The sequence below is a fragment of the Mercenaria mercenaria genome, chromosome 5 (genome assembly GCF_021730395.1).
Source record: "Mercenaria mercenaria strain notata chromosome 5, MADL_Memer_1, whole genome shotgun sequence".
NCBI lineage: Eukaryota > Metazoa > Mollusca > Bivalvia > Venerida > Veneridae > Mercenaria > Mercenaria mercenaria.
The window spans coordinates 89,898,109-89,916,317 of NC_069365.1; the positions used below are offsets into that span (position 1 = coordinate 89,898,109).

The following is an 18,209-nucleotide window of genomic DNA, read 5'->3' on the forward strand; positions in this document are numbered from 1 at the left end:
TAACTTATTCAGCAGATGCGACATCGAGTTTTTTGTCAATAATGATTCTTGTAGCATGTTTTTGGAATTTCAAAACAGTTTCTAGAAGTTTGTTTCCTTACGCGGAAGTAACTAATAAAAATCTAAAAAAAAAAAAAAAAAATGCAAATAACTGAAGCTGAATATCTAATCATTCTGTTAGATTACGCCTCTTTCCGGGAATTTATTATAATAACAAAGTCAAATTGCATCAGAAAAAATAAATTGATAATGTTAGAAGATGATAACCCACTCTGGTAACAGAAATAAATGTGTGTGGGAGTAAGGAAATCAAATTGTTTAAGACTGCAGAGCAATCAGAAAGTCCATGTAAATCCTACAGAAAAGATTTGACTCGGATAAACTTTGTATTTTGTGTTGTTTTAGGTGACTTTGTAAATCTTTATAAATGGTAACAGAAATGTAGTTATGATATAAATATATCTCTTAATGCGTACTACATTTATTTGCATATTAATTAAATCTAAACAAGAACGTTTTAGTTGTCTACAAACTATTTGTTAGAATATGTGTAGTGAATATTTGTTTGTTTTTTGTAAAATCATTTACTTTCATAAGCATTACATTTCGTGGTTTTGTCCGACGACAATTTCGTAGGGACATGTATTCATGGATTTAAAATTTATATATGTCTATTTGTCGGGTTTAAGCTTGCTGATCGACGTAGTTCCCAATTCAAAGAACATAAGTCGCATGAATGTTAATGACATCAGAGTAATTGTCAATTTATCACAACATGTTTGGTCAATATAAGAAAAACAATCGCGATTAAAAGTAAACACTTTTAATACACAATATATCCCATTGAAACTTATCGAAGAAGCACGTGTCTAACACTGAATAATTGAGGTTTGACGACGCATCACGAAAACATAATGTCGTAAAACACTTTCAAAACTCTTCTTTCGACCTAAAGTCATTGATAGTGTTAAATCCTTAAGCAAGACACAGACAGAGAAACTGAGCAGAAACAAATAATAACTATTAGATAATCGCATTTTTAGATTTATAAATTTCATTTCGTCAGTAAAATAATAAAAAGCAAAAACAGAGGTATTCATTTTATAACTTGATACAAAATTGAAATTGAGACATTTTCTTATATTTAATTGTTCAATTTTACTAAGTATTTAAATCAAATTTCTTGGTATATTTTAAAAGTGTTACATCGACCTAATTTTACTTTATCATGCATTGATAATTACTGAATTAAATAAAACAGTAACTTTTCGTCTAAAATCTTTGAGAAAACTTTTAATCAGTTAATCTTATTTGTTCTAACAGAATATCTGTGCGAAACCTGTAAAGACAGTTTTAATTTTCTTTCATCAATTTAGTGAGAAGCGGCAAATTAGCTGCCAGATCACGAAAGCACCACGTAGAATGTCAATGTTTGGTTGATATCAATGGTTTTTAATCAGTGTTATCTTTTTTTTTGCTGCAAAACAATTCCGTCACAGTTATGAAATTCGAATCTTTGTTAGGAAAAACTTTTTTTACCTCCCTTGTGACAGAGGAATAGGAACATAATACCAAATTATAACATAAGGCAAAGCAATATGAAAAATAGACACATTAAGCAAATCAAATATGCCCAAAAGCCACATCCGTTGTTGGAGCTATTAACTTGCATGGTTGCATCCTATTCTTCCAAAGGATCTTTTTACAGATTTCATTAATGAACACGCCGTTCAAAAATGGACATAATTGTAGCTGTTGTAATGATTATAACATATGTCTTAACGAATTTTTGTACATGTACTGAACAACTAGATATAGCTGGACGTAATTAAAGTGTTCCTGTTATTTGAAAAGTAACAATGGCAAAGATGTAAACTCATTTCTGTCTGTACTGCATTTTATATTATAAAATCATTTAAGTATTTGAAATGTACTTAACCTATTTATACCATATATGATTAACAAAAATATTGTGCAGGGATTACAAGGGAAATGAAAGAAAATTTGACATTTTCTTTCATCAAATACCAGAATCTCAAGACGTAGCGACCCTGACAATTGGCTTATTTATCATTATTTGAAAATCTTGTTACTTTGTTATTGGTGATATGCCGGCCTGTACAGTTCATTCCTGTCATTTTCAGAGACGTTATGATCAGATGTTACCATCATACCTATCTTTATTTAATGGTTCGTAACTAATCTGTTGTTCGCAGAATTTCTCCTTATTGATTGAACCGTACGTATAAACACGCTCAAATGCTTTAGACGTTTATATAAGACACCGTCAACAAAGATCGAGTGCCCGTTTTATATTAAGCTATCGAATAAGAACAATGTGATACTATATAATTGTGTGCAATTATTTTCGCGGATTAAAAATAACATCGGGGTAACATTGCCAACATTATATAAATTCCGCTTTACAAATTCAATTGAGCACTGTGCTCATACAGAGACAAATTGTACCAGTGTGCGCATTTTTCATTGTGGTATCGTTTTTAGGTCTTAAAATAAAACATATAAATATTGGAAGTACTTGAATCAAATTCGTTAAGGATTGTCATTTTTGTTGACATTAGCAGGCGCCGAGAGGAAATATCAGTTTTCTATTTTCCCAGTGAATAATTTGACTGTTCGGTGTGGAGGATATGTATGGAATCATTTGCCATTGATTGCAGATCAGACAACGTCTGAGTCACCAAAATGAGGTTATTACTTATATTCAACTTTTTGAGGTACGAGATTTTCGTTTGTTTGTCTTTGTAATAATAGTACTTTAGTAGTGGATGTATCAAAGATAAATAAAGGGCATGCAATTTTTTATGGTTCTTTGGTGAAATTGAAACTAGAAATCTCTTTCTTGCGCACCGGACGTTTCCAGTGATTTTACCTCTGCCAGAAAAAAAAAAAAAAACATATTGCAACACATACTCTCGTGCTGCAGATGATTACTATCGATTCAAAATTTGATTACATATATTGTTTATGTAAACTTTTCTAGATTCAAAATAGGTTATTTTATGACAAAATATATGAAAACGTAACTTTACCCTGTATATGATACAACAAGCCCAAACTTTTACTACCCTGGCAGTAAATTTTGTAGGAGGAGTCTATCAAATAACAATGCTACTCTAGGCTGTCTGTCAGCTAAAAATAGCTTCCTTTCCATGATTCACAATGTAAGCATTGGGCAGTTGAAGATGAAATATGAACTTACATATTTTGATGGTTACAAGTTAATATTATCCATATTTTGTACATACATATTAGAATCAATCATGTAAAAAAATCAAAGCTGAGACTAACATTTCTGATATTTAAACTTCTTAATGTAAACTGACCAGTGAGACTTGAAAATCAAACATTCATTTAGCTTTTCTTGTAATTGCTGACACTGGCCCATTAATTGAGATAATCTAGCAATAAATGTAGAAATAATAATTTATTCAAGTTTGGGATGTAGAATAATACACTCAAATCAGCAAGTGCTGTGATAACGTCTTGAAAATGATAAGCTATTTGAAATAATTTATCACTGTATGTCTGTAGATTAGTTCTCTCTTCATCTTGATTTAAAACTTGATTTTTTTTAGATAACATGAAATATAACTGCAGAAATGAATATGAAATTCTATTCAGTTTAAAAATTCAAAATTACATTTCTGGCAAAGCATAACAATATGCTCTAGGTGTTAATTCCAATGATACATGAAGCCTTCTTCTTATCAGGCAGCCGTATGGGAATTGTTTAGCAGTTAGTTTAATTTTTTTTAAACTCTACCTCACTTTTTTGTTTTAAAAAATAATTACACCAATTGATAAAGAATGTTTCAATGTGTGGTTATGTATTTTTTTTTATAAATTTTTACTCAGTAGTATATTTAAATTTTTGAAAAAGGGCTCTCTGATGTGAAACATGTATAATCTACTTGGGGGTTAAATTGGGGGTTAAACCGGAACTTTGTTACTATGTATCTTTAAAATGTCATGATGTCAGTTCTTTGTACGGACATTATTTTTCATGCCTTGATCAAATACGCTGCTTTAGGAAAGTGCGCTAAAATGAAGGTATTTTGTCTCGCGTTATTGTAAATACGGTATGCACGAAAAATAATCTACCACTGGTTGTAGTTGCGGAAGGAAACATTCGGCTCTAGGTTAAAAATTTTGGCGGTGACTAGATTGCCAAAATAGAACCGGAGGTCGCTTTCTCCTGTGATGGATTTTACACATCTGTCTCGTATTGTTACATACCAAATTCTTTTTAATGGATCGGAATAACTATATGTTGATGTTTGTGACTGAAATGACTACTTTTCTCAGAAATATTTCTTCGCTACAGGACGACTCACAGCGTAGTCTGTTCAAGGTTGGTCGGAACAGAAATTTGACCTTTCTTTATTTATGCCATTTAGTGACAAAGTAACGTTCGGTATTTTGTGTTTTATTTCATTTGTTTTGGTTCGTTTGTTCCACCAGTTTTACGTATGTTTTTGTTTTGGTCTTGTAATCTTCTTACTGCCAATTGCTTACCATGCTCAGATGTAATCAAAAAGGTAATGTGCTACAACTCTTTCAAAGGATTGTTTGCAAATTCTTATCAACAGCCATTCTTTTATTACTTCTTCTTTGTTTATAAATGTGTCACCTTGTCTGTACACGTATATATTGAAATAAAAAATGTACCTCTAAAATATCATTGGTTACAAATTCTAGTGTTTCATTACATGTTTATCTGTTTATCAGAACTATTAAAATCAGTATATTTTTATCAATATCATTTTATTCCTTTTCGCATCACATTACACAACTGAGATGATTCATGAAAGATTTCAAGACATTGCAACAAAACCACATGTATTTAAGCGCTGAAACAGATAATTCTGTAGCAATTGTTTTGCGTTATCTGTGAAACATAGAAAAATGTTGGCTGTTACGGATGCAACAGCTTTTAACATCATTTAACAATTGTTCTTGGCAGGCAGGTCTACATTTATTTATTGCAGAATTAACTGTGTTAATATCATATCGCTATTGACCTAAATGCCTTTAAGAAAAAATGTAGTATTTTGGTAAATGTACGTTAATCTTGAATCACGGTTGTATATTAACGTCTTGGGCTAAAATGGAGACTTTAGAATGCTAACAAACCATATATTATTTTATATATGTGATACTTTTTATTCCAACAAAATAAGACATCAACCTATAGCAATATTAAAGCACAAATTTTAAACGAAAGATAAAAAGCGTTTTGAAATAGAACACATTGTTATTAGCATACAGTTCAACATTCCTGGCGGTATAATTAATCAACTAATTTAAAAATGACGAGTGTAACGAGCCGCTAGTGAAATAAAGGATCATTTGGAAGCATAGAAAACAACCCAATACAGTAATAGCAGAATCGGTTTGACTGAGTCTGAGTATGTTCATGAGATAGAATGAAAGGGGCAAACCTCTAGAGCCCCCTAGCATCGGCTTAAAGGAAACTATTTCATGGCGACAGAAGTTTGCGACAGTAGAAAGTCTTGTAATTATTTCTGATTCTCTTGGATCATGGAATCCAGTAAATGTTCTGTTAAATTTGGTTCCCTGTGTAAATATATTCTCTAGTATGACAGAACCATTTAAATGTTTATAAATGACAAACAGACGTATCGGCATTTATCCTACCATCTAGACGCAATAGATGAATATGTCCAAACTGAATGTAATTTTCTAAAACTGCAATGGAGCATTGGAACTTGTTATAATATATACATAAAACTGCATATACCCTTTTTCTCTATTCTTATAAAGTCAAAAATGTGTGTCACTTAAAATCATGTTTAACACTATCAGTATTTACATCTACATTTGAATAATAATAGTGTGTATATACAAATAGACACACTTTCAATGACTCGAAAACAGGTTTGAAATATTGAGCTAATGTGTCTAGATGGTAATAAAAAGATAAATGGTCACGTGTACCTTTGTGTTTTGTAAATATTCGAATAGTTCTGCTATACTTATACAACTTCATACGTGATACTAGGATGTTCACAAACAATTAACAAATAAATGCAAAGCACGTGATTCTTATTACATGTAAGTACATATACCAAAAACTAGATAAACAGAGGATATTTGTTTGTTTTAGTGTAAGATCGAAATAACTTTCACCGAGTGAACACCATAATGCAATATTTTCACGAGTGGCGCAGCCACGAGTGAAAATGTAAATTATGGTGTTCACGAGTGAAATATATTTCTATCTTACACTGAAACAAACAAATTTTCTATTTATTTTATGCATTTTTAATGGTTTTAACAAAATTATATTCAGTTTGCCCGCGCAACGTCGCATCATAACGTGATAATGTCGTTACGTCAGGATGTCTTTGCAGAAAAAACTATGAATAGTTCTATTACGTTTTCTGATTTCTTTGACATTTTATTATGATAAAATGTAAATATTTATGATCCTTTTATTATTTTTATACATCTTTACCTTAACTGAAGAATATTTTGCAAGGAATTTCGTATAATTTATAATTCATATCATTTCGCATTCAAATGTAGTGCTGTACCAGTGAAAAATAGAAATGATATTTTCACTGTTTGAAACAGTGAAAATATCAATTTTATTTCACTGATAAATTTCAGTATTTCACAGAAGAATATAAAATAAAAGTGTTTACAATTTAAGGTCATAGATATAGTGGCAGCGGCAGATTGATATGGTTCCAATACATTCAATACAATTAACTTTTCACTGCTGGTTTGTAGTATTAACATCAACAGGTTAATATAACTATACTATAGACTAAACGTTTTAATTTCAAATACATGTGGTTACATTTTTCAGCAAAGAGGAACAACAAAGGCTACTTTGTCTGGTCTGTAAAGGTTAATAACGTTCTTGAAGCTTCTTGCTAGGCTAACTGAGTTGAATCACAAATTGACTTGAGATTTTATTATCGCACTTTGCAGAAAGATTCTAAGTAACTTGATTGTGTTTGCATTAAACAATGTTCATACGTTTTGAAATCTACTATACTAGCATACAAGTATTCAACAGCATTGATAATTTTCAAAAGAAAAGAAGATAACTGATCTATTTGCTCTAGAGTTAAGAATGACAACTTTTATTTGACAGAGATAAAAAAACCTCAGCAAATTTCAATTTTCGAAAGTGTTTTAAAATTTATTTACGTTTTCCAGAAGCAGCCGTTTTAAACCTTTATTGATTTGAGTTTGATATCTAATATTTAACCAGATATCATTCGCGTAACGAAAAACTGCTTAGACATAAATATGTGAGAATGTGAAGAAATGTATTCAGTAACCACATCTGCTAGATATATAAATATATAGATATTTATATTTGCTGTATATGTATGTTTTTGCTGCAATATGTCCATATATATTCAACAAGTAAAATTGCATTAAAGCTTTACATACTTATTTATATGCAGTGATAGGCTTAACAAATAATAAAAAAATTAGCTTTCATGTAAAAAGGACACATAGATTGCCGGCAGTTTTACAAAACACGTTATACTAAGCTTGGTGCGGGTATGGGAACATTACCACAAACCAAAAAATTGCATAACACGTCATTTTTATTTCAATTGTCAGCCCGACTAAATAGATATTACAGCCTTATATTGATATTTATGTAGCAGAAGTCGACTATTTGACACAAATTCTAGTAACGATATATTGTTACACCTGTATGTATTTTGATATTCCCCTTTGGTTCTTGACAGACGAATACATTGTTATATTATAACTGGACGGTGGCAAAACAAATTAAAAGATCCTTCAGAAACTTGTATGCATCTTTATGAATTGAGGTTTTAAAAACCAGTTTATCAGATGTTTTTTCAAAGTTTACCAATGCAGCCTCTGTTTAAATTTATATTTACCTGTGAATCACACCCGACCTCTTTCGCGCAAACGAGACACTTTTGAGAACTGGATGTCGAAAGGAGAAGAATTGTAATCATTTACTGCGTCCAATTTATTTCCCCTAAAATTGAATCATTAGGGTAGTTGTAAAAAAAGACTTAATATTCTTTCTCCAGTTCAGTGACAGTCTTAATGAGAAGAGCTGAATAGCTGCCAAATCAAGAACAAATCACGTAGAATGTCAGTCGTTATGTAATATCAATTATTGTACTCAGTCTCTTTTATTTGCCTGAATACAATTCTGTCGAAGTTATAACATTATGTACTTCTTAAGGTGGCATTTTATACTTTTTTATTTTCTGGCAAGTTATAAAGGAATCATACAGAAGAAAATATTAGGGTTCAGCACACAAGCATCAATTCAGATTTAAAAGATGAAAAGTAGAGAATCAATGGAGATATATCTTATTAAACATAAAAACATTGTAAATGTTAAAAGTTAAAACAAGCCGGAATGTGGGTTTAAGAAATATTATTACGCATATACTTGTACAAAATAACAAAAGTTTCATATAAAAAGGTTACATACAAAAATAAGTTGAAAATACAGATTTTACAAATGTCATTATATGGGAATAGTAAATTGCATGTCCAATAAACTTCCTTTTGTTACCTTATTTGTGTGCCCTTGGATAATTAGGCCAGGGATACTTGGAAGTACTCTTATACCAATATCAGCGAAAAGACAGCTAAAAGAAATCTTCAATCACTTTTATTTGTACTGGTTTTTACATTTTTGTTAAATAATGTACTTGAAATATGCTTAAAGTCTTCTGAATAGAATGAATTTTTGTTTGTACTTGACAGTCTAGCATTAGCGGAAAATCTAATTTTATTAATCGTAATATGCCGACGCTGCGAGTGCATTCCTTTCATTTTCAGAAATATCTGTTACTTAATGGTGTGTATTTAATATGTTGTTCGCTGAAAGTGTCTTTTACTGAGTCTTAAATGTTTAAGCTGCGGTACCTCACTGTATTTCTTACTATGTTTGCTTGTCCTATTTGATTTCCTAGTTTAACATTATATCTTTCGTTTAGGGAAACTTGCACCATAAACCGGTTTAAGCTCCCCAGTGGTGTTTTTGCCACTGACCGTTCCAAGGCGGTGCCCCACTGTGTTCCTTTGTTTGTTCGTTTTGTCCTCTTGTGTGGGCTTTGTGTGTGTGCGCGCGTGTGTGTGTGTTCCTTTGTTTGTTCGTTTTGTCCTCGTGTGTTGGCTTTGTGTGTGTGCGCGCGTGTGTGTATGTGTGTGTGTGTGTTGTGTGGTGTGCGCGTCTGCGTGCTGTAGGTTTCGTTTTGGGGAGGCTGCGATTTTGGTACGTGGCATTCCCTGTTTGATATTTGTCTTTGTTTTTTTTTTGCAGTTGCTGCTTTTGGGTTTGGTTTTTAGGAGGCTGCGTTCGGGAACGTGGCTATTCTTACTCTATAAACTTGCTCAACTGATCCAGACATTTCACACATATGAGTACCACTGTATCAAGCGCTGTATTTATATAGCAACCGAATAAGTTATGCAACAATCTGCATGAATCACAATCACCAAGATGTAAGCATTTTGCTCGGACAGAGGCAAAACAGAAAACGTATACATTTTAGTTTCATTTTGCCATTGCGGACACGGCTTGAAAATAAACGTCAGATATACTTAAGCTAAAGCTAAGATTATCATTTTCTTTTCTGTTACGTAAGTAGGTGTCGGGTTTTCTAGTTCCTAATTAACTTTTTTGATTGCTTTTCATTTGATCGAGGTATGTGGCAATTTGTGTACAAAATTAACAGTGTTAAGTGGAATCAATATCCAAGAATTCCAGATCAGACAGCATCGGAGTTTTATTACTTATACTCAATAAATAGAGAAAAGTGGAAACTTCACTGGTCGCTCAACACGACAAAAACGAAAATGTTGCAGGCTCGGTTTGATTGAGCCTGTTCATGGACGGTAGTGTAAATGCAAGTCTTTTTTCATATGGGACTTTTTGTTAAACTAGCGAGAAACAAAATGTATGTGGTCAAAATTCAAAGTTTTTATTAATTAAAAAATAACGATTACGAAACCGAGTCATGGGCCTAAGAAACGCAAAATGATACTAGGTAAGACAAACTATATCTAGATATTAGGAATAGCATATGTAAATGCCAGAATAACATTCAAGGAGAGTCTAACATATGATGTGATTGATTAACTAACAAATAAATATATAAAACTTTTTTGTACAATCATGGTACACAGGTTTTTTTTTATTATAGACTAGGCAAGGATATGAAAATGAAGTATTATCATCTAGGTGTCCGTCAAGTGAACATGAATTGTAATCATTATTTAAAGTTATATATCCCATAGGACGCCGACGATTTTCTGTTGTTTCCTAATATGTCATTATGCTTTGTTTATTTTGTCTTTCAGTTATTTAATTTTCAGTAATAGTTAACAGAAATTCCATTTGAAATAGAACCTACCAATTACCTAAATTAAATGAAGTTTAGCTGTTTTTCCGAAACAGCTTACTTCAAGAATTTAATGATGAGTTTTAAAAGATAAAATAAAGATAATCAATAATGTTCTAGCAGAAATAAAATTACTTTGCAGTAACAGGGACAGCTTTTATATGTTACTTTTAAAGCCGTGACTGGGATTTGGTAAATAATGGCTTTTAGTAGAAGTTGAACCTTATTGTGAAGGTTACTATGAGTGCTAGTAGAAATCTTTCGAGTTTTAAAACGTACCTACAAAAATCTCATGCAAATGGCCAAAATGTATTTTTCTTCCAATGAAATTGTACGAAAAAAAAATAGCCTGCTGAGGTTGGGGTGGGTACGCAACTTAGACATATGCTTAAGTTGCTTGTGGCGATTTAGTATTACCCACCTATGTGTGGAGCTCTTATTGGTTTATCGGTTTTGTAACAGTATTAAACTTTTACTTTTGATGCTACCGCTATATAAAAAGATATGGTTGTTTTTTCGTCATTTAAAATAAAACGACATTTTCACAAAAGAAATGGTTCATGATTTTTATGTTATTGGTAGCTCACACATATTAACTGCAGCACCTAAGAAGTGTACAGTTCCTTAATTAGCCACTGCCTAAACTATTACCACATCAAACTCACATTGCCAGGTTTTACCTGTAGCTAACTGTTGTATTTGTGGAAAAGTGTGATGGAAGGAAGGATTCAAATTTTATTTAGCGAAGATAAATAATTTTGAATCTGCCCCTAAAACTATGTAATTAATACATTTGAGTAGTTCCTGATCAGTTCGATCGATTAGGTGACGTAGAATCTGCAACTGGTCACGTGGTTGAATTTTAGCGTGCCCAGAAAGAGCAGCCATTTTTATGTAAAAAAGGAAACGTTTTCTTCCCTCCATCCACCCCAACATACCTTCTATTTTTTATATGTAATTTGTGTTATGTTTCTTTATTCATATATCTTTTCGTTCATGTCTTGGCGATTTAGTATTACCCACCTATGTGTGGAGCTCTTATTGGTTTATCGGTTTTGTAACAGTATTAAACTTTTGCTTTTGATGCTACCGCTATATAAAAAGATATAGTTGTTTTTTCGTCATTTAAAATAAAATGACATTTTCACAAAAGAAATGGTTCATGATTTTTATGTTATTGGTAGCTCACACATATTGACTTCACCTCAGAAGTGTACAGTTCCTTAATTAGCCACTGCCTAAATTATTACCACATCAAATTCACATTGCCAGGTTATACCTGTAGCTAACTGTTGTATTTGTGGAAAAGTGTGATGGAAGGAAGGATTCAGATAATTTAATTTAATATTGCAACCTTTGAATATTACTTTGATGCCAACTACGATATCCTGAACAAATTTTAACAAAGAATATGTGAAGTCCCGAAATCAGGTGAAACATTGTCAGATCCATAATCCAATAATCTGAACATGAAACTCTTATAATCTTACCTTACCCATAGTAAAAGCAACTACAATAAAAAGTAAAGCGAAATATGACAATTTATAGCAATTCTTATGTGCTTTCCTAGCATGGCATATGTAGGCCAGGTAAACTAAATAATGAAAATTGCCCACATATGTTGTCGAAGTAAGAAATAATCGATCTATCTTAATCACGTAAGCATGTCAGTAAACTAATTAAGGAGAGGTTTCTGTTTATTTTGCACTACTATTTACTACGTTGTCATTTTTTTCTCGGAAATATTGATATTCTTATGTCTAGATACGTGCCGCCATTTGCATTCATAATGCAAGTGCAGTTGCTAGTAAACCTATAGAACAAATATCTAATCACGCGCAGTAATATATTCTTTATTTAGTGTGTGTCTTCTCTCTGAAGTGTAAATGTGTTATACTAAGAAATATAAAGAGCGTTATTTCTTCTATCATACAATATAGAGCAAGCAAGAATTCCATTGAAAAACATATGACACAACATCTTTGTTATAGATATTGTTATAGACAGTTTCTAAATTCGGTATTCATAGGCAAACCGTCACCAAATCATTTTAGAAGACATTTGTTGTTTGCGAATATGGAAATGAAACTTCTACGAACACTTACATTTTATTGTATTCTAGATGTTTGCAAAATGCTGTCCTTCTACTTCTAAATTAATTTGAACTGGCTTAATATTTGATCATATATCAGTATAAAGTCAATATTCACACATTTGCATCTCTGTGAATGTTACACGTTGAATAAAACAAAAACGTAACATTTTACGTTTGTTAGCTCCCATGAACAGACTCAATCAAACCGAATCTGCTTTTAGTTTGCTTAATTGCATTCTGTGCTTCCAAAGGATCTTCTTATAGATTTCATTTTCTTTATTTTTGTTACTGTTTTAAAGATAGTGAGAGGTCGTAAAATGAAAGAAATGGTGTGTCTGCACACTTGATATTGCGTTATGATAAATTGCATAAAACTAAAATAGTGCATGTTTTAGTACATGTTTCGCTGCAGTAAATTTGAACCGTGTTCTGAGTTCTATAACTTTGTGTGAGTGTGTGTGTGTTGGTCGTGGGCGCGTCGGCGTGCTGGTTTTAAGTTTGGGGGCTGCAATTCAGAACGTGGCTTTCCCTGTTGGATATTCATCTTTGTTTCAGACCGCTTAACACTCAATGTTTCACAAGTTTGTTTACAAATTGTAATATTTAGACTGAGGAAAATGTGCTGATTTAACTAAAGAATGAACAGAGAATAAATGTTTTGCACTTTGTCTTAGTCCAGAATTTATGTTTAGAATGTTGAGGAATACTGATCCATATCTTTGCAATTGACATTAGACTGCTGTGTTTGAATTTCAATGCAAATATCAGTATCGAAGAATGAGTCAATGAAACGTTAAAACGTTTTTTGTAAAGATTGCCACGAATATTTATTCATACAAATTGCAAAGCAACAACTGGCATGTCTTTTGCTGCTACATATTACATTCTAAGACAGTTAATCAATCCAAACATAAAAGTAATAAATCAGGTATAATTGAAAACACGAAAAGTGACAGTCTAACTACTTTTTCATTTACTCACGAGAAAGAAATAGATCAATAACAATATCTTAAATCTTTAGAAGGTCCTAGGTGATCGAAGGAGATGTACCACAAGAACATAAATAATATTAGGAAACGAATAAGACCGTTTTCATTAACTAAATTCAGAAAAGTACGAGTAGTTTACAGAAAGTACAACAGCTATATGAAACATTGTTTTTCAATTGCAATAAAAGAAGAATAGATAGAACTTTGTTTAAACTTTGCATTTTTTTCGACAATTTGAAGTTGAAAATAACTTAATTTATAAAATTGGACATATTAAATGCTTTGGAGAGAGAGAGAGAGAGAGAGAGAGGATATATATATATCGGCCTGTCATAAAACATTGCAGAACATTTTATTATTGTTGATTGATAACGTTTACTGAATTACGCTGTTTAGGACAAACGATTAGCCTGATTCCTATGAACAAAAACGGTTAGTTTGTTTCCAACTATGAAAATGAAAAGCTATTTAGATTACGTCTACTTCTGGCAATTTATTATAATTGCAATGCCAAACTGTATCTGAAAAATGTATTGATAATGTTAGAAGATAATGTTATAAGATGATATTCCACCTTGGTAACAGAAATAAATTTATGTTGGAGTAAGGGCATTAAATTGTTTAAAACTGCACAGTGATCTGAAAGTCCATGTAAATCCCACAGAAAGGATTTGATTTGAACAAACATTTGTGCTCCTTTAAATGACTTTGTAAGTCTCTACAAATGGAAGCAGAAATGTAGTTATTATGTCATTCTTAAAACTGCATTTAATTGCATAGATGAGCTTTATATTATTAAACAAACAACTGACGCGTAAACAAATTTTGGTTGTCTACAAACAATATTAGTCTGTCCATCTGGGAATTTGTTATCGATTCCTTGTCATAAATTACTGGCATTAATAATATATACGATGCAGTTATGGTGAGATTTGCAGACACTTTTTGGCGGATCAGACACAAAAATATCAACAAATCACTTTAAAACAACCTACTGGTGTTTTATGTTTGTATATTTGTTAGAATAGTATAGAGGGTATTTCTTTTTTTGTGTAAAATGTAATTCTTTTTCATCACGTGAGCTTCGAAAATAGTATTCTATAATGAGTAAACTACTTTCAAAGCTCACAAGTTGAAAAATATAACTGAGTTACGAAATTTTCTGTAAAATCATTTACTTTCGGTAACATCGAATTTACTGCGTGTCAAAGACGACTATTTTACACGTGGACATCAATTCGTGGATTTCAAATGTTAAAGATAAAATTAAGGGAAATTTGTCTATTTATCGGTATTTAATTTGCTGATTCAACGAACAATACTCCCATGAATATAATTTATTTCACAGAAATTGTTAATTTATCACAACATTTTTGGATACATTGTCTTGTATTATATAAAACACACAATATATTTTGAAATTAAGAACATTTCAAGGCTTTTAAGTGAAGTCTATGTCCATAGTAGAAATAAAATCGCTATTGACGGTAAGCATTTTTAATACGCAAAATATCTCAGTGAAATTAATTGAAGTAGAATTTGTCTGAAACAGAATATTTGAGATTTCACGGCGAATTACGTAAACACTTTAAAACTCTTATTTCGAGCTAAAAGCATTATCAGTGTTGAATACGTAAGCAAACATCAGGCAGAGAAAAAGAGTAGTAACAAAGAAATGACTATCAGATAATTTTACTATGTAAATTTCCTTGCATGTTTTAAAAGTGTTAAATCGACCTAACTCCACTTTGTCATGTATTGATAATTATTTAAAGAAATCAAACTGTAACGTTTCGTCGAAAAACTATGAGAAAACATGTAATCAGTAACTACATTCTGGTTTATTTGTTCTAAAGTACACCTGTGCGAAAACTGTAAAGACAGTTAATATTAACTGCCAGATCACGAAAACATCACGTAGAATGTCAAGCATTTGGTTAATATGAATGGTTTTAAATCAGTGTTTTTATTTGCTGAAAAACTATTATCCTTTTGTCTAATAGGGGAACAGGAACAGAGTACCTATTAATTACATAAAGATTGCCTGAAATTTCAAAACAATATGAAATAAAGATCCAATGAACTTATTAAACATGACAATGAACCATATACTGTAACTGGAGGTATTAATTTTCCTGGTTGCATTCTATACTTCCAAGGGATCTTTTTATAGATTTCTTTACTCAATACGGCATTCGAATACGAATATAATTGTAGCTGATGTAATAATTGTTACATAGGCATATACGTCTGATAATGGTAAATTGTAGTACTTGTACGTTTATTGAAAAGTCCACTATTTTCTGGGACAACTGGATGGAGTTAGACGTAATTAAAAGTTATCTAGTAATTGTATAAGTAACAACGACAATGATGTAAATTCATTTTATCTATACTCTTTCCACATTTCATATTATACATCATTTATGTATTTGAAATGTACTGAAAGTCTTTAAAGTAAGTATTCTATCACCAAATATGATTGACAAAAATATATGGCAAAGAGGACATGGGGCATGAAATAAAAATTGAAATCTTTATTCATCAAATACCATGGTCTGAAGACGTAGCGCACCGGACAATTACTTGTATCAAACTAGCCTGTTTATCATTATCGGAAAATCTTGTTACTTTATTATTGGTAATATGCCGACACTGCCAGTTCATTTCTTTCATTTTTGGAGACGTCATGATCAGATGTTACCATCACACCTATCTTTACTTAATGGTTTGTATCTAATCTGTAATTCGCAGAATGTCTCCTTATTGATCAAATCGTACGTATAAACACGCTCAAATGCTCTAGACGTTCATATAAGAACATCGTCAACAAAGAGTGCCAGTTTATATAGTGCGATGTTCGTACAGTGACCGAATAAGAACAATGTGTATAGTTTTATGCAATCGTTTTCGCGGATTTAAAATAATTTCGGGATAACATCGACCAATATTATATACATTTTGCTCCGCCAATTCAGTTTAGCACTGTGCTCATATAAAGGCAAATAGGACCAGTGTGCGCATTTTTATTTTCGTGTTAATGTTTTAAAATAGAACAAATATTGGAAGGAAGTACTAGAATCCAATTCGTGAAGGATTGTCATTTTTGGTGACATTAGCAAGCGGCGCCGAGAGGAAACATTAGCTTTCTGTTTTCTCAGTGAATGATTTGACTGTTCCCTCTGATGGAGATTTATGTAATCATTTGCCATTGATTGCAGATCAGACAACGTCTGAGTCATCAAAATGAGGTTATTACTTATATTCAACTTTTTCAGGTATGGGATTTTTGTTTGTTTGTTTGTTTGTGTGTTTATGTCATAATGGTATTTTAGTAGTGTGATATTTCAAAAAAGAAAAAGTGAAAACTCCAAAGGACGCTCAACACGACAGTTAAATAAAGAAAATTTAATTTTCCAGACTCTTTTGTTGTAATTGAAACTAGAAATCACTTTCTTGCATCCCGGACTAGCGTTTCGGTGATTATACCTCCGTCAGAAATGACAATCTGGCACTCCGTACTCTCGTGCTGTTAATCATAAGTAACGGTTCATAAATTATTTATTGATTGCAAAATTACCTTGATAGTTGGTTTGTTAGTATATTTCTAGGTTCAAACTACATTACTTTGCGACAACAAATGAAAAGAAAAACATAAAGTTACTTTACATATGATACAACTACATCGCAACTTTGTTGTTGTGGAAATTTGAAACGTCATGACGTAAATTCTTTGTACGGACGTCATTTCTCACGCGTTGTCCAAATACGCTACTATTAGTAAGTGTGCTACAAAGAAAGTGTTTCGTCTTGACTTACTGAAAATCATGTTAAGCAATCAAGATAATTTACGACTAGTTGAAAATGCAGCCGAAAATGTTTGGCTCTCTGGTAACATTTTTGGCGGCAGTGAAACTGCCAAAATAAAACCGGAATCACTTTCTTCTCTGATTAATTAATAACGAAAATCATAGATAGGGATTTTTACAACATCTGTCTTGTATTCTTACATACCTTAATCTTTTTTATGGATCGGAAGAACTATATTTTGATGTTACTGATTGAGATGACTCAGAAATATTTCCTCGCCACAGGACGATTCTAAATGTAATTGGCCTTTTTTTTTAATCTACGCTATATAGTGGTAATACAAGTTATTTTGTGTTTGGCTCTCTGGTAACATTTTTTGGCGGCAGTGAAACTGCCAAAATAAAACCGGAATCACTTTCTTCTCTGATTAATTAATAACACAAATCATGGATAGGGATTTTTACAACATCTGTCTTGTATTCTTACATGCCTTAATCTTTTTTATGGATCGGAAGAACTATATGTTGATGTTACTGATTGAGATGACTCAGAAATATTTCCTCGCCACAGGACGATTCTAAATGTAATTGGCCTTTTTTTTAAACGCTATATAGTGGTAATACAATATAAGTTATTTTGTGTTTATTTTATTCATCTATGTTTGTTTGTTTCACACGTTTCATTTTTTTTCGTCTGATATATTTTTATTGCCAATTGCTTTCTATGCTACCATACCAGCATAGCTGATTAAACACATAATGAGCTGCAAGTCCTAAAAATAATTTTCATTTTATATATCTTTATACTTCTTGTTTCTTTTTCTTCTCTCTCTTTGTGTGTGTATGAAATAAATTAATCATCTATTCCAAATTTTTTAAAAAGAGTGTCGGAAAATCTAAAGTC

General features: G+C 31.7%; 1 protein-coding gene across 2 annotated transcripts in view; it reads left to right on the top strand.

Moving 5' to 3' along the window:
* Window positions 1-2,387: 2,387 nt before the first annotated feature.
* LOC123557907 (gamma-aminobutyric acid receptor subunit alpha-6-like) overlaps window positions 2,388-18,209 on the top strand; it is an 88,173-nt gene continuing 72,351 nt past the window's right edge. The window contains exon 1 of one of the 2 annotated variants that reach the window (XM_053544263.1): window positions 2,388-2,738. In XM_053544263.1, the coding sequence (XP_053400238.1) occupies window positions 2,707-2,738 (32 nt within the window). In that variant the 5' untranslated portion in view covers window positions 2,388-2,706. Of the gene's footprint in view, window positions 2,739-16,184; window positions 16,775-18,209 lie in introns of those variants that run through there. The other variant, XM_045349688.2, reaches the window with a different exon arrangement.